Consider the following 25658-nt stretch of genomic DNA (forward strand, 5'->3'; position numbering starts at 1 on the left):
ATACCCATTTGTTACCAGTTCATTCACTTTGGAACCTGATTATAGTAGGATCAGATGTAGCAGCAACTGGAGTTTTAGAAAAAAGGATGCAAGAAAGACTTAGATTAGGAAATTCTATTAATTTTTCCTGCAAATCAGGAGCTCTCACAGTATCATCTCTGGCCCAGCTCCTGAAACAGCAGTATTCCTTGAGGGCAAAGTTTGAGAACCACTGACCCATGAGGAAAAACAACAGACTCCTCAGCCTACCAGCCAATGTCTGCCACAATCTGGCCTTAACTACCTGCCACCCTCAACCCCTCTCCCGACACTGTGTTTCCGCCCGTCACTGCCTCAAGGATGCATGCGAGCTCTCATCTGTTCTACTTCTGCCTCTTGTGTTCATGTTAACACCTCCACGCCCTGAGGAATAACCGCAGCTGGCCCCATGAAGGAGCCCTCCCTGTATGTGCAGTTCATGCTGACTGCATGCTATCTGCTTTTCTAATCACTTGGGTCTCATCTCATCTTCCCTGCTAGCTGCAGATCTTGAGGGCAAGGGCTGGGCCTCTATCAGCCTGTATTCTCAGAGCCCAGCAGCAAGCTGCTCTCCCCGTCAGGACCACAAGCTATGTCACTGCAGTGGCCAGACCAGACATCCGGGTGTTTGCTCCAGAGTCCCACACAGCACAGCTGCTGGGTGAGCCAGGAAGCCTCCAAGGGAATATGCCCCGATGTACTGCTGAGAGACCAGGGGAAGTGCTGGGTTCTGTACCCTCTCAACTGCCAGAGAGCTGAGACCAGGGCCCTCACTGTCCATAGTAAGGAGGTTGTTTATTGTTCAGTTGCTAGGTTGCATCTGACTCTTTGCAAACGCATGGACTGTAGCATGCCAGGCTCCTCTGTCCTTCACTTTTTCCCAGAGTTGGCTCAAATTCATGTCCAATGAGTTAGTGATGCTGTCCAACCATCTCATCCTCTGCCGCCCCCTTCTCCCTTTCCTTCAGTCTTTCCCAGTATCTGCTTGACCTAAACGACCTCAAGAACCTATCAGCTCTGCCCTCACATGGCTGCCTTCCTACATACATACTCCTGCCCTCTCAGGGACTTCGTGTTCTGACAAATTAGCCAAGTTCCTGGGGGCTGTATGACATTAACCTAAGACCTCAAAGGTCTTAGGGGAGAAAGGCAGGAAGCATACACACAAACCCCAAAGAAAGCTATTCCTAACACTTTTGCCCAGACTGCTTCCAGAGCTACAGCTCAATCCTCAAGCCAAGATGTAGGGCTGTCATTTGGAACTGACAGCTTGGTTTCCCACAGAACATTAAGCAAGTAAAAAAAAAAAGGGCATGTCAAATTGTACCTTCTGGCATAGATGGTAGTTTTTAACAATTTGCCCCAGTCTCACACAACTCCCTTTTGAAGGTAAACTTTGAGTGGGCACTTAAAGGGGCTTCTAAGTTGAACAAATTCCTGCTGGAAAGACAAGCCCAGGATACCAACTCTCTTCCTCCACTAGGATCCTGAGTGGTGCCCCGCCCACCTGGGACCAGGCACCGAGTGCCCTTTACCTGAGGGAACCATGCAGCCACTCCCTGTTCCTCCAGCCGAGGTGCGGCAGAAACACACACTGGTGAGGCCACTGCTCTGAAGCCAAACTTCCTGGTTCCAAATCATGGCTCTCGGTTGTGAGCTGTCTGAAATTGGGCAAGTTACATACCCTCTTTTTGCCTCAGCTTCCTCATCTGTAAAACAGGGATAAGAATAGCATCTATCTTACAGATGTTGTGAGGACTGAAGGGGTTTAGTATGTGACATATAATAAGTGCCACGTGTGTGCTCAGTTGCTCTGTCGTGTCTGACTCTTTGACACTCTATGGACTATAGCCCGCCAGGCTCCTCTGTCCATGGGATTCTCCAGGCAATATACTGGAGTGGGTTGCCTTTTCTTTCTCCAGGGGTTCATCCCGATCCAGGGACTGAACGCAGGTCTCCTGCATTGGCAGGTGGATTCTTTACCACAGAACTACCTGGGAAGCCCCTACTTAATGCTATTATGATGATGATGAATTGTATCCAGTAAATTAACTGAACAGCTGCTTGAAGCTGGAGCAGGACAGTTGTGACAGGAGGGAGACAAAAGGGAGAAAGACCAAACAGTTCAACTCCAAGGCTAAGAACCACACCAAGACACCCCTTGGGATGGACCTCCTTGAGCTGGCACACCCTGTATACACTGGGCGTGTCTCTACAGCCACCACTTCTGCTTCTGTCCTGTCCCCCCAGTTATGGTATCCCACAGGGATGAAGCGTAAATGGAAAAGGCCCCGAGTAAGGTTAGCCTCCTTGGGAAGAGCCCCAAAGATAGCAACAAGATACAGGCATTACTTCTGCAAGAGAAATTCAAATTACATGGCCTTGGACAAATCACTTCAGCTCCTTCACGTCTCTCTGTGCCACAGTATCCCTCTCTGTACAAGGGGGCTGAGCCAGATGTTCTCTCAGCTCTGCATCCTAGGGTCCTACAGTTCTAACACTGAGCACTACTTGGCTGCTCCTCTCACTTCATTATAAGAAGGCAGAAGTGCCAGTGACATTTAACTTCAAAGGGTGTTTCACAGAAAGTGAATATGATGCATCAAAAAAGGATTCAACTAATCAGCCCCAGGCTGGCCACACTAAGGGCCCAACTGGGCCCTCTGCTCCCTCCCTTTGTGTATCACTAGTCACTTCCCCTCTCTTCCCTGCCATCTTTCTTGTCACCAATTATACCTCCTGTGGCTCGGCTTCAGTGTGGCAGTGCTTTTCATTCAACTCGCCTGCTGATCCTGGCCTTTCTAAGACCCCAGATCCCTGCCCACACCTTCTTGCAGTCTTGGCCCAGACCTCACCAGCCTGTGTTCCTGGGGCTGCACTCACAAAGCGCCTGGCCGCTGTGGCGCTCTCAACCTCAGCCCGTGCCCTGGGGCAGCACGGGAGAGTGCTAGAGCTCGCCGCACATGCGGCCGACGTGCATGCCTGGCTGCTTTCTAAGACAGTCCAAAGGAAGCCACCAGGAGGGCGAAAGAAAAGCCAGAGCCATCTCTGAGCAAGACTTTTAACATTTACAATAGCATTGAGCTATCTGTTAGCATAAGAGGCCATACTGTCTCAATGCAGCCCCTTCTCCACTTGCCTCTAATTTATAGACACCAAGAACTATAAACTGCCAAGATCTTAAAATGAAATGGAAAATTAAATCAACTTAAGTCAACTAAATACATCCAGCAGGTTCAGGTTTAAGGCTGGTGTGCTTTTGTCCCATTAGCTATGATTTTCTAGAGACTGGAATATATTTAAGATAATATTCACACTTTGTGGCCATGCTTTTTTAACTCTAAATTCACCACTCTAGTTCCCTTGTCTCAACAACTGGATTATGTTGATTAGACTGGTGGGAACATTCATGTTTATAATTTTATCTAAAATACAGAGCCATCCATGAACAACACAAGCAAAGAATAAATAATAATTTTCACTCCTGTTTTTGCAATTATCTCTCTTCCTTTACAAAGATAGGCATATTTCTGGTAATAGTTTTAAAGTTATGGAAAGGCTTTTATTATGTATTACAGAGCTATACAATTTCAAAAAATAACTGTTTAGAACCACAAATAATTAAGAAATAATAATAACCCCATAAAAAAAGCATTTGGTGTCTGTTAGAAATCTTCCTCAAATTATGAAATGTAGCTCTCCACACTTTCCAATGATTGTTATATTAGCCATGAATTTCTATGATTTCAGCTGAATATGATACAATTTTCATCCTAAGACATGGTCATGACTCATTTCTTCTTCAATAGCTCAGTCATTTCAGGAACAACCTGCAAATTAAAAAAATAATAATAATAATTAAACAATTTGAGTCTTCTTTGTGATAAGGTCACAGCTCCTTAAGGAGTACAAAAAGGCCAAAAGCAACAACGTGAATCACCAGGGAGGTACAGGAGGTACAAAGTGCCCCCTCCCTCTGCCTTACCAAGGAACTCCCTGTTTTCCCACAGTCTCTCTTCCCATCCATGGGACATGTGGTTGGCAGAGCCAAAAGCCCACTCATGGCCTGGAAGCCTTTGTGACACAACCCCCAACCTCAGAAAGGCACCCCTTAGAACAGGAAGTCCAATTCTCTTGTCTGTGTTGAGAACAGTGTATGTCTTTGACCTCTGTGCTTCCCGGCACTCTTCCTTGCCTCACTGCGGTCCTGCCCTACCTTCAAAGTCTCTTGCTTAGTCACGACTCCTGTCAGCCTCCTCTAGTACTTGTTTTCTCATTGTTTATTCGTTCATTCATCATTCACTTAACAAACACTGTAGTTGTTATTCCTCAGCACACGTTACCATCTTCTGGCACATAAAAATGAGCTGCATGCTGGAAGCCGCCCATCACCGCTCTTTACTAAAACCAAGGCCTTGTGCTAACGCAGTGGCCAGTCAGCAGACACAGCAAGAAACCACAGTGAAGGAAACTGACCAAGCTGGCTCCCACTTTAGAAAGGATTCATTACTAACCCCTGGCCTGGGCAGTTCAGTGGCCGCAACTGGAGCTTTCGGTGTGGAGCTGCTTTGTGACAGCCTGGGTCACAGAGGAGGGCTACATGTGGGGACTGCAGGAGCACACAGGGCCTGCCTGAAAGCTAGCCTAGCCACTCATGTAAAATATCAATTACTCAGCTTCCAAGGGGTTGTTGACTGCCCTAGCTCACAAAGATCCCAGCCGAACTCGCCACTGATGAATATAGCCTCTCAATTATTTAAGAGAGCTACATTTCCATTAGGTGGAAATAATGTGTTCGTACAAAATTTATTAAGGAAATTGTCGACATGTTGTTTCTTCCGAATGTCACTTTGTCTCCAGCCTATTAAAAGGCCCGTGTTTACCATGGAGCCAGCAGGCATTAGCTCAGGGGCAGCATTAAGTGCTGGCACCATTTCCCCCAGTTTCCTCGGTGGAGAGACCATGAGCTTATGCCAGTCACATAGATGACATGCTAAACGAGCCTCATGTGGGACCTACATGTTCCATGAAAAACGGGCTAGGGCCCAACTTCTTTTAAATAAAACATCAATTTGGTTTAGAACATAGTTTTTAAAAACTTCACAGAAAGTCCCCCTGCCGCACTCCCCCCAAAAGGGTTGAGGGGTCTTTCTCTCTCCATGCTCCATATCATTTTTGTTAGATCAATCCTGAAATTCCCAAGCATACCAAACAATGCCTTGGTTAGGGAAAAAAACATGCCAACTCAGTTTACTGAGTATCTAATGGCCTCAGCACACTGAAAGATCTGAATTCTTTTTTTTTTTCTATTTTAGATACTGCAGAGGCAGCTCCCTACTCAGTAAGACCAGATGACAGTGAATTTATGTCTCAAAAAGGACCATCTACTGATATAAGTCACAGCACAACTATATTTCACTCATTTATCTAGTATTTCCTCAGGATAAGCACTATGGGAAATAGAGAAGATCAGGCCTGATTCCTGGCCACAAGGAGGGAAGAGACAGAGGCCTAAGAACCACTTGATTAGAAATCTGCTCATCTTATACTTTAATGTAAGAGGATGAGAATGGCATTAAAAGCTCCGAATTCAAGAATTCTGAGGTAAGTTGAGTCTGGTATGAACTAGGAAAAATCAGAACATTTAACATGGAGAAAAAAAAGATTCTGGGCAAAAAATGAGGAGGCAAACGGATAAACACTGTAGGTTCCCGAGACAGTAAAGGGACTAGAACGACTGTAGTGAATGGCTATGTTGGAGAGAGGTGAAAAAGGTTTAAACAGATAGGAGTTATGCCAAGTCTAATCAATGCGGACACAATAGTCTCTCCAACAGAGACAGACAACTGGATATCCACATGCAAAAGAATGATGTTGCACCCTCACCTCACACCATACACAAATATTAATTTAAGATGGATCAAAAACCTAGTTAAACAACATAAAACTCTTAGAAGAAAACGTAGGGGTAAATCATCAGGACCTTGGGTTATGACAATAGATTCTTGGATATGACATCCAAAACATAAGCAACAAAAAGCAGATGAACTGGACTTCATCAAAATTTAAAACTTTTGTCATCAAAGGATATTATTAAGAAAGTGAAAAGACACCCAACAAAATGGGAGAAAGTATTTAGAAAACATACTAAGGGTCTCATAAGGGTTTAACATCCAGAAAATATGAAGAAATCTTACAACTCAACAACAAAAAAACAAACAATTCAATTAAAAAATGGACAAAGAATGTGGATAAACATTTCTCTAAAGAAGACATACAAATGGCCAAAGAGTACACACAAAAAATGCTCAATATGATTTGTCATCCAAAAAAAAAAAAGTCAATCAAAACAACAATGAGATACCACTTCACAACCATTAGGATGGCTATAATAAAAGATAATAACAAGTGCTAGCAACTGTATGGAGAAATTGGGGCCCTTGTATATTATTTGGTAGGAATGTAAAATGGGTCAATCACTTTGTAAAATAGTAGGCAGTTCTTCAAAATGTAAAACACAAAGTTATAAAAGTATACAATCAATTCCATTCCTAGATATGTATCCAAAAAAGATGAAACAGTGCACAAAAACTCATACATGAATGCTCATGGCAGCATTAATTATAACAGCCAAAAAGTGGAAACAACTCAGAAGTTCATCAATTGATAGATAGACAAATTGTGGCATATATATACAATGGCTATTACTTGGCAATAAAAAGGAATCAAGTGCTGCGACAACAATGAACCTTTAAAACATTATGTTAAGAAGCCACCCACAAAAGACCATGTATTACATGATTCTGTATCCAGGACTGGCAAATCTAGAGAGACACAAAGGAGATTAGCTGTTGCCAGCGGCTGGGGAGAATGTGAATAGGGAATGACTGCGAATAGGTATGGGGTTTCTTCCCAGTGTGAGGAAAATGTTAGGACAAGAAGACACAAGCAGACCTAGTCTAGCAGTGATGGATGCATAACTCTGTGAATATACTCAAAACAACAACACTGAGCTGTACCTTTTAAAAGCACACATTTTATGATATGTGAATTATAGCCCAGTAAAGTTATTATATCTTTAAAAATTAACAAAATTACAGTCAGGTGGTTCCCTCTGTCCTATAACTCTGATTATGAGATTCACCATTTATTAAGCACCTACTATGTACCTGCATGGAGCAATACAAACAGGTAGGCTAATATTTAACGCAGACTAAACTAAGTGCAGTAAATCTCACTACAAGGTAATATTTATATTACTTATGAGAATGCTTATATTTAGAGAGATTAAGTAAGTTTGCTAAGATAATTTAATTAGTATATGCCCAAGACAGAACATGAAATGAAGCTTGCAATTACTGTACCATGTTACTTCTGTCATATGAAGAAAAAATAAAATTTGTTCTAACTCATATGACTGTTGAAAGGCGAAGTGAAAAAATATATAAAAGAAAATAAAATGTTATGCATATACAGTTGTACTCTAGACATGATGAAATTTGGTGGATGCGATATACCTTAGGGAATTATTAGTCCAATAGCTATTTCTATATTTGTTATATGTGATACAGTTTGAAATTTTTAAACAAAAATTTGGTCTAAAAAAGTCCTTTTTACACAGCTGTTATTTGATTTATGATGTTAAGATCTTAATCCCAAATAGAATAATTTGCATAATTATATTTTTTAAGCTGTTATACCTTAAAATTTTGATTTTTAAAGACAGAAGGTAGCTCCAGTGAGAAGTGTATTCACTATGCCACCTAGTCTGCTCTTCTGTCAGAATTATTAGGTTGGAGCAAAAGTAATTGCAGTTTTCGACCATGAATTTTAAATTATAACTAGGCTCAAACACATCTTTATTAATTAAAATAGGAACCATTCAATCAACACATTTTTGCCAATGAGAAATAAGTTTGTTGCTCCTGTAGCATAAAAATCCACGCTTCGGGATTTGACAAACTCTTGGAAAGCATCTTCTGCCTCCTGCTGGCTGTTGAAACATTTTCCCTGCAAAAAGTTGTCAGGATGCTTGAAGACGTGGTAGTCAGTTGGCAAGATGTCAGGTGAAAATGGCAGATAAGGCAAACTTTCATAGCCCAATTTGTTCAACTTTTGAAGCACTGATTGTGTGATGTTTGGTCAGGTGTTGTCAATGAGAACTGGGCCCTTTCTGTTGATCAATGCCAGCGGCAGGAGTTGCAGTTTTCCGTACATCTCATCAATTTGCTGAGCATACTTCTCTGATGTAACATTTTTGCCAGGATTCAGAAAGCTGTAGTGCATCAGATCAGCAGCAGACCACCAGTGACCATGACCTTTTCTTGGTGCAAGTTTGGCTTTGAGAAGTGCTTTGGATCTTCTCTGTTCAACCAGCCATCACCAGTTTTTGTATAAAATCCACTTTTGATTGCATGTCACAATCTAATTGAAATAGTTCACTGCTGTTGCATAGGATAAGAGAAGACAACACTTTGGCACCCTCTTATCAAGTTTCTTCACCTTTGCAATTTGCTTCAAATGCCAAATGACCACAGAATGATCAACACTGAATCTTCGGCAACTTCTCGTGTAGTTGTAAGAGGATCAGCTTTGCTAATTGCTCTCAGTTGGTCACTCTTAACTTCTGATGGCTGGGCCACTGTGTTCCTCATCTTCAAGGCTCCCCTCTCCTTTGCAAAATGTCTTGAACCACCACCGCACTGTATGTTCATGAGCAGTTCCTGGGCCAAATGCATTGTTGATGTTGCAAGTTGTCTCCATTGCTTTACGACCCATTTTGAATTTGAATAAGAAAACTGCTCAAATTTGCTTTTTGTCTAACATCATTTCCCTAGTCTAAAATAAATATAAAATACACAGCAAGTGATAAGTCATTAGCAAAAAACATAAAGTGAGAAATATGCATCAAAATGATGTATAACATAACCACATTGAGCATGTACTCCAATATCAAAGGGCAAAGTTCAACAATGCAAAAGCGCAATTACTTCTGCACTGATCTAATACTGTAATACTCATCCGTGTTACACTTAATTCTGATTTCAACTGAGAAAACAAATCTGATTTCTGTTTAGTTCTGCCTTGGTTGCCAGAGTCTGTAAAAGACGTGGTCCTATTTACTGCAACTCGTCTAAGGTACAGGAGTAGTGGTGAACCAACTGGCTGTGGTACCTGATGAGCTAGAAAGACAGTAATGAGAAAAAGAACAGAGCAGGAATCTCTCTTAGTTGTGCCAACAACTTGCTCAGCAACTTCCCTAAATCATCTCTCTCTGAGACACAGACAACTTAAGAAGAACATATCCTGCTTGTTACTCATACAGTAATAAATGAGAGGCTGCACCTCACGTAAAATTTTTCATATTTTCTTAACTAGTTTTCCCCAAGACTGCATTTTTAAAACTGATTAACTTTCTCACCACTTTGTATTAATCAAAGGCATATATAACTGTGCTTCAGAACTGAGCAGCATGAGACAGACAATGCCTTAATTCTTGCCAAAGGCAAATAAAAGTTATGTCTTACTCCAGATAGTCTCCCAATAGTCAAATGTGGGCTACTTAAGGGATCGAAGATTGGAAGACGATACTCCAAGCAAATGGCAGCCAAAAGAAAGCAAGTAGGGCTACCCTCATATCAGACAAAAAGATCACAAGACAGAAAAGTTAACAAAAGACAAAAATGGACAATATATAATGAAAAAGGGACAATTCATAAGGAGATACAACTTACTAATATATATGCACCTGACGCAGGAACATCAAAATACGTAAAACAACTATTAACAGACCTATACAGAAAAAACGGCAGCAACACAGCAACAATAAGAGATTCCACCTACATCAACCAATAGATAATCTAGAGTCAATAAGGAAAGAGCAGGCTTAAGTGAAACATTAGACCTGATATGATAGATGTGTATCTATGTAGGAATGTAATACACATTCTTCTCAAGTGCACATGGAACTTTTCTCAAGGATAGACTGTATGCTGGGACACAAAACAAGTCTCAAGACTGATAACGATGGTAAGAATCTAGAAATCAACTAAGAGAAAGCTGGAAAAACCACAAAAACATGGAGAATGAACAACATGTCACTGAACAACTATTGAGCCAATGGAAAAAAATCAAAGGAGAAATAAAAGGACAAAGCCCAAAATCAGCAGAAGAAGGAAATAATAAAGATCAGAGCAGAAATGAATGAAATAGAGACTAAAAAGATGATAGAGAAGATCAGCAAAACTAAGAGCTAGTGCTTTGAATAGATAAATAAAATTGACAAACTTTTAGCTAGACTCACCTAAAACAGAAAGAAGGCTCTGACAAATAAAACAAAAGAGGATAAATAACAATGGGTACCACGGAAATACAAAGGCTTATAAGAGAATATTATGAATAGCTATATACCAACAAATAGGACAACCTAGAAGAAATGGACAAATTCTTAGAATCAGACTTTTCAAGACTAAATCATAAAAACATAGAGAATAAGAATAGACCAATCACTAGTACAGAGATTGAATCAAAAAGCTCAAAGTAATCAAAAAGCTCCCCAGAAAACAATACTTCAGAACCAGACAGCCTCACAAGTGAATTCTACTAAACATTCAAAGAAGATTTAATATCCACCCTTCTCAAAGTATTCGAAAAAATTGAAGAGGGAACATTTCCAAACTCATTTTATGGGGCCAACATCATCCTGATACCAAAACCAGACAAAGACAATATTAAAAAAAAAAAGAGAGAGAGAGAAAATTGGAGGCCAATATCTCTGATGAATATAGATGAAAAAATCCTCAACAAAATTATTAGCAAAACAAATCAAACAATACATAATAAGAAGGATCACACACCATGATCAAGTAGGACTTATTCCATGAATGCAAGAGTGGTTTAACACCCGCAAATCAGTTAATGTGACACACAACATTAGCAAAATGAAGAATAAAAACCATATGATCATCTCTGTAGATTCAGAAAAAGTACTTGACAAGATTCAACATCCATTTATGATAAAAATTCTCAATAAAGTGGATATGGAAAGAATGTGCTTCAACATGATAAAGGTCATACATATCAAACTCATTAACATCACACTTTGTGGTGAAAAGCTTGGTGAAAGTTATCCTTCTAAAATCAGGAACAAGACAAGGATGCCTGTTCTTACCACTCTTATTCAAAATAGTATTGGAAGTCCTAGCCAGAACAATTAGGCAAGAAAAGGACATAAAAGGCATCCAAATCAGAAAGGAAGAAGTAAAAATGTCACTAAAAACTTGTGGATGACATAATTTGACATATGGAAAACTCTAAAGATGCCACCAAAAAAACTACTAGACATAATAAATGAATACAGCAAAGTTGCAGGGCACAAAATCAACATACAAAAATCTGTTGCATTTCTACATGTTACCAATGAACCAGCAGAGAGAGAAATTAAAAAAACAATTCTATTTACAATCACAACAAAAAGAATAAAATGCCCAAGAATATATTTAACTAAGGAAGTGAAAGACCTGTACATTAAACCCTTAAGACATTGTTTTGTTTTGTAAGACATTGGTGACAGAAACTGAAGACATAAGTAAATGAAGGTATTTCATGCTCATAGATGGGAAAAATTAACATTTTAAAAATGTTGATATTGCCTAAAACAATCTACGGATTCAGTGCAATCCCTATCAAAATCCCAAGGACGTTTTTCACAGAAATAGAACAAAAAATTCTATAATTTGCATGGAACCATAAAAGGACCCCCCTCCCCCCACACAAAGCCAAAGCAATCCTGAGAAAAAAGAACAAAGCTGAAGGTACCACACTCTCTGATTTCAAACTATATTACAAAGTCATAGTAGTCAAAATAGCATGGTACTGGCAGAAAAATATACAAACAAATGGAAGAGAATAGAGAACCCAGAAATAAAATTAATTTACAATGAAAGAACAAAGAACATACACTGGAGAAAGAACAATTTCTTCAATAAATGGTGCTGGGAAAACTGGACAGTCACAGGCAAAAAAAATGAAACTTGACACACAAAATCAATTCAAAATGGATCAAAAACTTGAATGTAAGACCTGAAACCACAGAACTCCTAAAAGAAAATACAGATAGTTTGCTCTCTGACATTAATCTTAGCAACATCTTTCTAGATATGTCTCCTCAGGCAAACAAAAGCAAAAATAAACAAATGGCAAGTTAAAAAGCTTCTGCATGGCAAAGGAAATCATCAACAAAATGGAAAGACGATCTATGAAACAAGAGAAGGTTCCTGCAAATCATGTATACAATAAGGGGTTAATATCCAAAATATGTAAAGAACTCATATGCCTCAACAACAAAACAAACACTCCAATTAAACAATGGGGCACAAGAGGTGAACAGACATTTTCCAAAGAAGACATAAAGGCAACTGGTACATGAGAAGATGTTCAACATCATTCATTATTAGGGACTTGCAAGTGAAAACCACGATGTGGTGTCACCTCATCTCTGTTAGAATGGCTGTTATCATAAAGGCGAGAAATAGCAAGTGTTGGTGGTAAGGATGTGGAAGAAAGGGACCACTGGTGCGCTGTTGGTGGGAATGTAAATTGCCACAGCCACTCTGGAAATCAGTGTGGAGATTCCTCAAAAAAATTAACAATAGAACTACCACATGAACCAGCTCTCCCACTCTTGGGTTTTTAATCCATAGAATACAAAAATACTAACTTGCAGCATATTTACAATAGCCAAAATATGGAAGCAACCTAAGTGGCCATCAATGGATGAATGGATAAAGAAGATGTGGTCTATATGTATACAATGGAACAGTATTTTGCCATGTGTGACAACATGAATGGGCATTGATGGTATTACGCTAAGTGAAATAAATCAGAAGGAGAAAGACAATCTAATTCATGTGGAATATAAAAGACTGGGCTGCCAAGTCGCTTCAGTCGTGTCCGACTCTGTGCGACCCCATAGACGGCAGCCCACCAGGCTCCTCCGTCCCTGGGATTCTCCAGGCAAGAACACTGGAGTGGGTTGCCATTTCCTTCTCCAATATAAAAGACACCCCCTCCCAAAACACAGTAAATGAACACACCAAATAAAAACAAACACACAGAATCAGAGAACAGAGTAGTGGCTGCCAGAGCAGAAAGGGCTGGGGGGAGGGCACAGCAACTAAAGGCTATCGATTATATGATGATGGGGCAAGACTAAATTTTTGGTGGTCAGCACACTGTAGGGTATACAGAAGTAGAAATATAACGTTGTACACATGAAACTTATAGAATGTTATAAAGCTACGTTATCTCAATAAGAAATTCAGAAAAAGTTTTTAAAGTGTGCTTCTTAACACACCAAAAATAGCTTGAGAATCTCAAGTTGGAAATCAGCTTTCTGGATGATTTTTGAGGTCCTTTTCCACTCTGAGTGTCCTAGAACTCTCAATATCTCTTTGAGCATGCACACACACGTGTGCATAGACACACATAACAGACACAGGCATCGCCTCTCATGTTAAACCTAGGAGCTGCCCTTGATGCAAGAGGCACAACCTGTGGGACACTACTGCACCCAACACTGCTACAGAGATGCTCCTGCCCCAGGGCAGGTGTCCACAGTGTGAGCATCACAAACGTCTGACTGTTTAACACCTCGTTTTTTAATCAAGCGTGTGGGCAGCAAAATACAGTACACAAGCAGACAGAAAAACATACCTTAAACAAAATTACTTACAAATTTATTAAAATAGTCTCTTGAAGAAAAATAAAAGGCAACTATATTCGATGTCTGTTTGCAAACATGTCAACAGGAGACATGGCTAGGGTTCAGCAAGTACTAATTTCATTCTTAAATTTAAAGGTCTTTATCCCTTTATCTGTATGTCACTGGAACTAAATGCTTTCTACTTGGACAAAGGTACTATTACACAGAAATACAAAAAGATTTTATTTGTTTCATAGTAACTTTTCCTCCCACTGGAGTATCCTGGTCAAATGACTGCCACTACAGTCCCAGTTCTTCTACAGCTGCGCCAGCGAACCGACCTAAACCCTGCATTTCAGATACAGAGCCCTAGGGCCACAGAAGATGGGCTGTATTTTTCCCGTGCAAGATAGAGGCTCTTCTGGGTTGCGTGTGGGCAGGGGCTAAGGATTTCCACGGGGAAAAATGCCCTTTGCTGACCGAGGGCAATAGCCCCATTCCAGTCTCGGCAGGCAGGCTGGGCCACTACCAAGGAACTGCTGAGCATCTGAAGGGCCCATTCTTCACTGAGCATGAACACACACTTCAAAATACAGATGTGCTCTCAAAGTGCACTCGTGAGTTCATCTGGATCATCCACGTGCTAGAGAAGCCACGGCAATGGGCCAATCCTCTTGCTGGGGAGACCACCCCTGGTTCTGTTCTCAGGCTGCAGCCTCTCCATAAAGGCCCACCGCAGCTCATTATAGTTCTATGTGACGGTTAGTAAACCTAGGCGTTTCAGAGCCTCGATCACTGCCTAAGTGATTTCTGCACAAGGTAACTGAGAAACTTGTAGACAGGCCCTGAGGGACTAAAAGAGGCCAGCCCATGTGTAAGCTAGGACCTCTAAATGTGGCCAAATGGGTATCAGGTGCTCAACTATATCACTGAAGTAATTCTTTCACTGAAAGGGCAAACATAAGGGTGGTAGGAGGGCAGAAAGAATACAAAAAAATTAAGAGTGTGAGGAGTTAGAAATAAGTGTTCTTTCCTACGGCTGTCACTGTTAGGAAGGCCTTTGACTCTCAAACACAGCAAGCAGAGCATACCTGTTGAGTCAATAAAGTGGACTTGAGAGCCCACTCATCCCGTGAAAAGCTAGAGCATCACTAGTAAATCTCTCAATGAGGGGTCATGATGGGAATTTCTTTAAGGTATCTGGTAAATATGGTTCTAGGTTATAATTATTTGAGTCATTTCATATTGTGTACTAACAGTACATGAGATGCCAAGAATCATATGGATGTTTAAAGACAATATGGACTTCTTAAAGGGAAAGTTATTAATATAATGCTTCATAAAAACATCATATATTAAGCAGAACAATTCTTCACTTTAAGTAGTTCAAAATTGTGTAAATATATTAATATATACGTACACAGACAGACACAGATACACATTCACATGATGTCTTCCTATGACAGCTTCCTCCCTGACCAACTCCTGCAGGTTCTTGGATGACAACCTAGATAACAGCTATCACTCTCAAGGCCAACTTACCTTAAATAGATCTGCAACTATTCCATAATCTGCCACTTGAAAAATTGGAGCTTCTGGGTCTTTGTTGATAGCCACAATTGTCTGTGAAATAAAAGCAAAGAGTTTTTTAAGAAAACATACCACGTAGACTGATGGTTCTATTCTAACTTCCGTAACAACAAATTTGTATTCTTAAAAATGTCTACCAAATAAGATTAGTTTAATTTGTGCTGGTATTGTAAATTTAGAAGTTTCTGGGTAGGAACATAACAAAAAATTATCTCTCATCCCTACCACAGGCCAACTGCAATATTTAAAAAAGGTTTTATATCATTATTTTTTAAAAGTTCTTTTTTAACTTATGAAAAATGTTGTAGATAAGTGACAAATTGGAGAGGATTCTGGGAAGACGGCCAAGTAGGAAACACTGAGAAACTGTCTCCCCACCTACACAACAACTGAACTGGCAGAATCTTTCATGTAACCAGTTTGGAATTTTGGAATCTATTAAAGGTTTGCAACTTCCAGGGGAAGACTTGAATGGTAAACTGTAGCTCTTAGCAGAACAGTTGCTACTCATTCCTGGTGGCAGGCAGCTGTGTACATATTCCTGGAACAGCCTGCATACAGCTTATAGCAGTCAGAGTGGGTAAAAGAAACCTTGTCCTCTAAATATTGGGGATCTGTGCTTTGATCATAGCATGTTGCATCTGATCACAAAGGTGCAAACAAAGAGGGTGGCTATTGCTGTTGTACCTCAACCACTGTTTTCCCCCACCTGTCAAAGTTATTCCCAGGGGATTTAAAAGATTAGTGCTCTTCATTTTTCTCATTTTCCCTCTGTGGCATTTTCCCTCTGTGGTAGCCAGACATTAATGACTAGGACATTCAAAAGCAAATGCATATCAGAGGAAAACTACAAAGTGACCATACATGCCTAGGGAAAGGCACAGACTCTGAAAAGACTCCAGAAACCCATAAGTTTATATACCTCAGGTTAACACTTGGCACAGAGACAGTATACAACAATCAAAAAGAACAATAAACAAAAACAGTAACAAAAAAACCCCCAGCATACTCTGGGGAAATAGAAGAATCTACTATATTATTGATTTAAATGTCCAGTTTTCAACAAAATAAAAATCACAAGGCAAAAAAAAGAAAAAAGTATGGCCCACTCAAAGGAAAAAAATATAAACAGAAAGTGGCATATCTACTAGACAAAGACTTTAACATAATCATCTTAAAGATGTTTGAAAAAAAAACTAAAAGGAGATGAGGAGAAGGTCAAGAAAACAATGTGTGAATGCAATGGAAATAGTGATAAAGAGAAAATGCAAAAAGAAACCACAAAGAAATTCTGAAGGTGAGAAGTACAAAGTATGAATGAAAAATTCACTAGAGGGATCCAAAGGCAGATTCAATCAAGCAGGAGAATGAATCAGCAAATTGGAAGATAGGACAATGGAAATTTTCAAGCTTGAAGAACAGAAAGAAAAAAGATTTAAGAAAAGTGAACACAGCCTAAGGGACCTGTGGACCACCATTGGGAGGACCAAAATATCTTATGGTGGTCCCAGAAGGAGAAGACAGAGAAGAGGGCAGAGAGAATATTTAAAGAGATAATGACTGACAACTCCCCAAATTTGATTACAGACATGAATAGAAACATCCAAGAAATTCAACAAACTTCAAGTAAGATGAACTCAAAGAGACTCCACACTAAGATACATAATCAAAGTTTCAAAAGCTGAAGATAAAAAGAGAATCTTGAAAACAGAGAGAATTGATTTGCTACACACAAGGGATCCTCGAGACTATCAGCAGATTTTACATTACCAACTTTGGAAGCGAGAAGGCAGTGAGCTGATACATTCAAAGTGGTAAAAGAAAAAAACTGTCGACCAATAATCCTATATCCATCAGAACTGTTCCTATAGTGACTTTTGCAGAAACTGAAAAACTCATCCTAAAATTCATATGGACTCTCAAGAAACCTCAAGTGGGACTTATAGACCAATGAAACAGAAGAGGAAGACCAGAAATAAACCCTCACATATATGGTCAAATGATTTTTGACAAGGGTGTCAAGATCATACAATGGAGAAAAGATAGCCTTTTCAACAAATGGTATTGGGAAAACCAGGTATCTACATACAAATGAATGAAGTTGGCCTCTTACCTAACACCATTTACAAAAACTAACCCATAACAGATCAAAGATTTAAACATTAGACCTAAAGTTACAAAACACTCAGATGAAAAACATAGAGCAAAAGCTGCATGATGATGGTTTTGGCAATGATTTCTTGAATATGACATGAAAGGTATAGGCAACAACAAAAAAACAGACAAATTGAACTTCATGGAAATTAAAAAATTTTGTGGCTCTAAAGGCACTATATGGCACCCCACTCCAGTACTCTGGCCTGGAAAATCCCATGGATGGAGGAGCCTGGTAGGCTGCAGTCCATGGGGTCGCTAAGAGTCGGACACGACTGAGTGACTTCACTTTCACTTTTCACTTTCATGCACTGGAGAAGGAAATGGCAACCCACTCTAGTGTTCTTGCCTGGAGAATCCCAGGGACGGGGGAGCCTGGTGGGCTGCCGTCTATGGGGTCGCACAGTCGGACACAACTGAAGCGACTTAGCAGCAGCAAAGGCACTATCAACAGAGTAAAAAGGTAACCTAGAGAATGAGAGGAAATACTTACAAATCATATATCTGATAAAGAATTAATATATGGTATATATTTTTTAAAAACCTACTAAATTACTACTAAACTCAACAACAAAAAACCAAACTGTCCAATTCAAAAATTGGGCAAATGGCTTTAAAAGCCACTTCTCCAAAGAAGATATACGAATGGCCAGTAAGCACATGAAAAAATGCTCAACATCATTGATCACTGAGGAAATGCAAATCAAAACTACAATGAGATACCACCTCAGATCTAATAGGATGGCTACTGTCAAAAAAAAAAAAAAAAACCAACCATACTGGTGCTGAAAAGGGTGTGGAAAACTAAAACCCCTGTGCATTGTTGGTGGGAATGTAAAATGGTACAACTGCTGTGGAAAACATTATAGTAGTCCCTCAAAATATTAAAAATAGAATTACCATGTGATCCAGCAATTCCAATTCTGGATATATACCCAAAAGCACTGAAAACAGGGCCTTGAAAACATATTTGTATACCTGTGTTCATAGCAAAGTATTCACAAATGCTAAAACTTGGAAACAACTCAAGAGTCCATCAATAGATGAATGGATAAGCAAAATGTGGTGTGTATTTATACATACACACACACACATAATGGAATATTATTAGCCTAATGAGGAAGAAAATTCTGACATATGCTATAATGTGGATGAATCTTGAGGACACTATGCTAAGTGAAATAAACCAGTCACAAAAAGACAAATACCAAATGATGATTCCACTTAAAATGTACTTAGAATAGTCAAAATCATGGAAACAAAAGGTAGAATTGTAGTTGTCAGTATACGGACTATGAGGTGGGAGACTGGGAAAATACCATTTAATGTGTATAGAGTTTCAGTTTTAAAAGATGAAAAAGAGTTGTAGAGTTGGATAGTGATGATGGGTGCACAACATTATGAATGTATTTAATACCACTGTCAGTGTGTACATAGCTAATTTTACACTTAAAAATGATTAAGATGGTAAACTTTATGTTATGTATATTTTACCATGCAGAAGAATGTTTTAATGCAGTATACTAAAAATGTTGAATTTTCTGTATATAAATTAATAATCTGACTTAAACCAAACCAACCAAATATAACAGGAAATTTTTGTAGGTCATTGAAAAATTTTAGATATACTGAATAAAAACCACAGATAAAAAGTTCATTCATCCATTTTATATTTGGTGTGCTTTATTCAACAAGACAGAAGTCAACTTTGTCAAATCATGAGATGTATATTATTAGAGTCAATTCTCAGCTTATTTCACTTATAAAATGATCAGTAGTTTTCCACCTATTAACAATATGTATGTTTTAAACTTGTGACTATAAATGATAGATTTCAACTTTAAAAAGTAACAAAGCCATATCCTAATTCATAGGCTTTAAAGCTCAAACTATTTATTCTCTATATACTGCATTCCATTTAGCATTTTTAAATTACTATCCTGGGTCTACTGTGAGAATAGAAAAGTTAACTAGCTAGTTGGCCTATTAAGTAAAGATGAATATTTAAAACAAAAAAGTTTAAGTCCTTATGTATGCAGCAAATAAATGTAACAAAGTACTACATCTCCTACAAAAAACTACCACAAGCTCCTCTTAACTCCCACAAAATCTTTAAATGTAAAAGATTATAATGACAGATCAGTAACAGATTACAGAGAAACTGTCACTAAAAAACGTGTTATGTTTACACAATTATTCTAATAATAACAGATTTCTTTATATACTACAAATAGTTTGGTATTCCCCACAGATGCTTCTAACACCATTGCAATTAAAGTAAAATTAGACTTTTGACTCTAACATGGTGTTATTTTAATTAAAAAATGATAATTTTTGAATCTTTGGAAGTAAAATTAAGTACTTCCCTGCCTATTACTCCATCTCATGAAAACAGGCAGAACACCTTTTTCAAGTATTTTGATACAGTCTAACTTAAAATATAGTCTATATAATATATGTGTAAATTCCTCTAAAAGGGCCCCAAGGCCTGAATATTCCAGAATATCTGAAATTGGCACACACTGAAGTCCAGGTAACTACTGATCCAGAGAAACATGCCATATATATTAAAGTGTGGTCACAGACTATAATATAGCATGGTTTCAATATACACCTCAAATCTAGTCACAAGGACAAACATTTTGAATCATAGGCATTGATTTGCATCATGGTCTTTCTCTTCTGGGAATAAGTAGCCTGCTTCACAGCTACTAGCAGAGATTTATTTAATTAACGATGGTTAATGATTTCCTGGAGGCCACCTAGTCAAACATCTGACAGTTTAATCATCTGAAAGCTTTTTCATCCCACTATATAAAAGTTATTTTTAAAGAAAGAGCATGTAATTGTGGGCAAAGAACCACCATAGTATTTAAGAAAAAAGATTTCGGCCAGTTACAGAATTCTCAGATTACTGAAAGAATATTCTTGAAATATCAACTGTAAATAATTATGATAAAATCTTGTTTGTACTCTAGGGCTCTTTTAATATGTTCTTATAAATTCATACTCTTCTTCCTTATGGACATTTTAAAGCACAGACTGTATTCAACCATATTAATAGGTATACAGTTTATATGCAGAGCAGGCTCCAGGAGTTGGTGATGGATAGGGGAGCCTGGCGTGCTGCAGTCTATGGGGCTGCAAAGAGTCTGACACAACTGAGCGACTGAACTGAACTACCTGACTTAAACCAATCACTCTATCTATGGCTGTGTCAGGTCGGCTCATGGCTCAGGTTGTGGCACATGGGCTTCGTTGCCCTGCAGCATATGGGATCTTAGTTCCCTGACTAGGGCTCGAACCCACATCCGCTGCATTGGAAAGCAAATTCTTAACTACTGGACCGCCAGGGAAGTCCCAATCCTCCATTTTAGAACTTGGCCAAAATTACAATCTAAGACTGGTGTGTCTCCCACAAAAGAGAGTTATCACAGGGACTACGTCGTTTTCATTTAAGCAACTCCAGCATCTGTACAAAGTACATAGACTTAGTAAATATTTGTTGACTGGATGGACAGACAAATTATTGGCTCAAGTTTATTCTTACAGATTATTCCCCAACATGGGTCTCCTTAATTCAATTATTCCCTTTTTGCTTTGACATACACCATCTAGTCCATTTCTCCTCCAATCCAGCCCTGATGGCATGAACAAGAACTTTCACCAAGATCTTCTAGGCAGGCAGAGAGAGAAGCAAAATTCTAGATACGTCTGAACAGGCCCAGCTAAAAATATTATTGAAGGTTGCTGGTGTTTATTGTTTTTTTTTTCTTTCCCCTCTAATGCAGCAATAACATTTTCCCCATTGGCACTGCTGCTTTCAGAGCTCAGTGAAGAAACCTGCCATCCAACTGTGAAATCTGACTGGTTTTGGGCCAATTCATTTAGAGGTTACAAGGAGGTAGTGCATGCATCTTTTCAAGTTAGAAGTTAAACCTATTAAAAGTTTTATTACCTTTTCTATCAAACTTCCATCTGAATGAATAAAAGCAGGAGTGTCAGAGGCATCTCTGACTTCATGAAAGACTAAGTTCATAATTCAAACTGTGCATTGTTATGCATGAATTAATGTGTCATATTCTGAAATGTATGTTCACAGAGTCATCACACAGGACTTCTAGATAAGACTCCAAGTAGCAAGTTAAAATCAAGTGGCTCGTCTGTATGCTGCATTTTTGACAATTACTAAGGTTCTGAGATGCTCCAATCCAAAATGTGTCAGTCACGATTTAGTAATGACCCAAGAAGACGGGCCTTGCTGACGTATGACGGTGGGACCGTTAGGGGACTAGGGTGAAACATAGAACCAGGTATTGGTACATCATAAACTAGATAGTCAGAACCTCATCAAGTTGTTTTCACCCCCTATTTTCCATCCACAAATTGTCAGAGCTGAAAGAGATCTTCCAACACGTGCATTTGGCAGACAAAGAACTGAGGTAGAAACAAGACATGTCAGGTGGTAAGTCTGCAGGGGAGCTGGGATTCAGGTTCACATCTCTTTCCATGATACACACGGCCTCTCCCACCAATGGTGCATCTTCAGGCAGGGCACAGTGGTGTACATACCTTTCAATCCCTAGGTTTGTGTTAACGTGAACGGTTCCACTACACGCACTGTAACTACATGGAGGCATACCAGTGAAACCTAAATTTTAAAATGTGAACACTTTTCCTCTTAGTATCATCACTGTTGTGTAGTTACCTTGCTGTCTTTCATCCCAGCTAAATGCTGGATGGCTCCAGATATTCCTACAGCAATATAAAGTTCCTGAAACAAAAGAGACCATATCATTAATATGCATTCATATATTACACCTTCCAAAGTACTTGCTATAACCAACCCAAGTCTTATGTCAGAAATATTTTAAATAAAACAGATGCAAATATGTATTACTTAAATTATGCCTTCCTTCTTCTCTGATCTCCCTAACCCATAGCGCACACTTACCTCTGAATTCATAAAGTAGTGGTGGAACAATAATATTGGATAATAAGAGTTTTTGAGCATTAACTGTGTGTCGACCACCGTGCTAAGCATTTCACATCAACTGTTTCACTTAATCTCACAATTTGCTGTGAGGCCGTACTTTCTGTCTGTGCTACTCGTTTGGATACAGCTCTTCAACTCACCACCCTGCATGGAGCCATTAACAATATACACACATTTCATATTAACATATAAATACATATTAAAGTATACTTTGACTTAGCTATTTGCTTCTCATGGATATTTGTTGAAGTGGTAATCAAGAATGTATTTATTAAGCTTCACATTTAGAAAAACCAAATATACAAATCAGTCTCAAGGGTCACACACACACACACAATCTCCTTAATTAAAAAATAACAGGTTTCTCACAGGCACAGCATGAACCTTTGTATTTCTAACGCCTAATAAACGGGTCCCTGCACTGCAGCTTCCCAGCAAATGTGGATGGCAGTTGCACCTCTTCCTACCCCTCTGCTTCAACTCATTAGAAAGGGGATGACGACTGCTCTCTGTACTTTATCTAAAAATTAAAACTCACTATCATCATGGAAAACCGATTTAAGAAGTGCTTAATTAAAAATGCTTAGTTGCTCTGTCTACTAGGGATAATTAAAACCTCAGCTGAAAAGCTTTCCCCACACATAAACTGAACAAGCCCTGGCTTGGGTAGGGGGTGCCCCTTACCACGTAACCAGGCTGACACTACAGTTCTGTCACGGCTGACGGCACAGTCTCTCCTCAACATGAGCAATGTGGAAGGTACTGCAGGTGGCTCTGTCACACAGTTTTATTACAGGGCAAAGACTTCAAAGTCAATGACAATGTCAGGTGGTCCCACTCTGTCTTCTGCATGGCCCGTAATCTAATTCATGAGTGCTGGAGCTTTTCTTTAAAAAGCTCTTCAATAGTGGACCTTTCTAAAAAGGCTCCTCAGGATGCTCTAACAAACACAGAGTTGAGGACCAGTAAAACAGATGATCCTCAGCCCGTGAGCAGCTTGAAAACTGTAACTTGACCCAGCACATTGATAGCGTATCTCTAGGTCTTATCTTTAAAGGCATAAAGTGTCCACCGCTTCTAGAGCAGTAGGATACCCATAAGTACTCTGGAAAGGATACAACCTAGCCCCCAATGTGAGTTAATCATCTAAAAATCTACAGTGAGCTGGGTTTGCTTTTCAATTCAACCTGCTCATTAGTTAATCATCAAAAGCCTGAAAATAGGAAAGAGCACTTAGGCCTAAAGAGACTGTATCTTAGGGTGGGGAGTACACTACCGCAGAGAGCAAAATGTATGGGGTGAGGATAAAAAGCAATCCCATGATTTTATCCTAAACATAATCCAATGCATCAAGTATGACCATACACCTTTGGATAATACAGTAAGGCCTTGTTATTATACTCTTATCAGACAATGACACTTGTACGACTAATAAACAAGCACTACTATTTTGAAAAAGCACCAGTATTTTCCACTGAAGACTTTACAGGTAACTTCAATGGATAATTTTAACATCATTCAATTTATTCTGACCAGCATTTCTTTTAAGAGAGAACATTCATTAAATTATTAATCACAGTATACTTACTAAATCCTACGTTCAGGAAAACCAGGCCAAAAAGTTCTAATGTAAAGATTTTTAAAGTAAGTTATTTAGATAGACGCTGTCTCACTAACCACACTTCGAAGTATGTTCTCAAACCATATATTGGAAAGGATCAATAGTTCTATAAAGGGGTCTTTCTGACATACATGTCTACATTAAAATTCAGCAAGTCTTAAAAGCCTCTCCATTTGCATTATAAAATGCTAATAAAAATGCTGATTCACTCTGGCACTAAACATCAACATAAATATGATATAAATGAAATTTACATTAAACCTCCTGAGAAATAACTACCGCTGGCTTTAACCATAAATGTCAGTAAAGAAATAACAGATTCTGGGCCAAAGGAAACCAAAGGTGGTTCCAGGGTCATTCCCACCTTTCTAAAAAGCATAAAAAGGTAAATTTTGACCTGTTCCTGACCAACAAGAACTTATTTCACTATCGTGCAAACATGGTTCTCTGAATAAATAAAAAAAGCTTTGAAAAAACAGCCCTGAACGAGTCCTGAGATTTTGGCTGCTGTTCTGAGATCTGATGGCTCTCTAAGACAGGAAGAGAGGCTTGAGGCTTTTTTTCTTCTTTTTCAGAAAACATGTACAGGCAATTAGACTACAGTCATAGGATGCTTCCTCACGGTTCAGAAAGCATTTCTGTATTTCAATAATAATAATAATTAGTATGTGCAAAACCCTCCACAGATGCTAATTTATGGAGCACTTTAGACACTGCTTCACAACATAACAAGGCAATCCCTGCCCTGAGGCACTTTCTTTCTAAATCGGATGGTAAGTAAAAAAATCTGGAGCGAAAATGAGAGGTGATGTTGGAGGGGGGAACAGCAATTAAGGGTTCAAAAAGAGGTGGGATTAAAGAAAGGAACAGACAGAAAAGGAAGGAGGGGTAGTCCTGGAGATAAAGTTCTAGCAGCCTTCACAAAGGGAAAGAAACTTACAAGAGTAAGAAACTGGACGAAGGACAGCTGGTAGCAGTCTGGGTTAATCATCCTGCAATTCAAGGATGGAGAGGATGGGTGGGAAGTAAAGCCACAGGCTTGGTAAAGAAGGGGCAGCACCTACTTCAAGTTCTGGCAAAAGAAAGGACAAATCCCTCTTTCTTTGCCAAGACCTAAAAAAGACTACAGCTGTAGCCTCATCCAAAGAACTCAGGAGCAGATGTCTACACTAGAGTGTGCTCAGATGAACACAGGAATAGGGCTTGGAGACTGCTGCACCCAGTGTGGTTAACAGAGGTTTGCAAGAGGAGTATATCACTGCCATTTAGAAGTTTAGAACCTAGGCTCTGGAATCTCACTGCCTTATGCTAAAATAAATGCTGGCTCAGGCACCTAACAGACCTTTGACCGTGAGCCAATTATTTAATCTCTCTATGCCTCAGCTTGCTCATCTGAATAACTGGGATTGTAAGGCTTCAATCCTTAGCACAGAATCTGGTTTCCCAAGACACTGGTGTACCACTCAAGAACTGAGATTTATTCAAACACTGATTTTCTCAGCCCACTCAGTGACTAGTAGACTCCTGGGGTGGTCCCAGGGCTACCATATACAGCTGAGCAGGCTGTATACTGAACA

At 39.3% G+C, this 25658-nt stretch overlaps 1 protein-coding gene across 1 annotated transcript in view; it reads right to left on the reverse strand.

Moving 5' to 3' along the window:
- Positions 1–3555: 3555 nt before the first annotated feature.
- ETFA (electron transfer flavoprotein subunit alpha) overlaps positions 3556–25658 on the reverse strand; it is a 70150-nt gene continuing 48047 nt past the window's right edge. Inside the window, exons 10-12 of the mRNA XM_055555970.1 lie at positions 22173–22238; positions 15263–15343; positions 3556–3848 (exon numbers count right to left, since the gene is read on the reverse strand). Coding sequence (XP_055411945.1) covers positions 3810–3848; positions 15263–15343; positions 22173–22238 — 186 coding nt within the window. The 3' untranslated portion in view covers positions 3556–3809. The remainder of the gene's footprint in view (positions 3849–15262; positions 15344–22172; positions 22239–25658) is intronic.

Source organism: Bubalus kerabau, chromosome 19 (genome assembly GCF_029407905.1).
Source record: "Bubalus kerabau isolate K-KA32 ecotype Philippines breed swamp buffalo chromosome 19, PCC_UOA_SB_1v2, whole genome shotgun sequence".
NCBI lineage: Eukaryota > Metazoa > Chordata > Mammalia > Artiodactyla > Bovidae > Bubalus > Bubalus kerabau.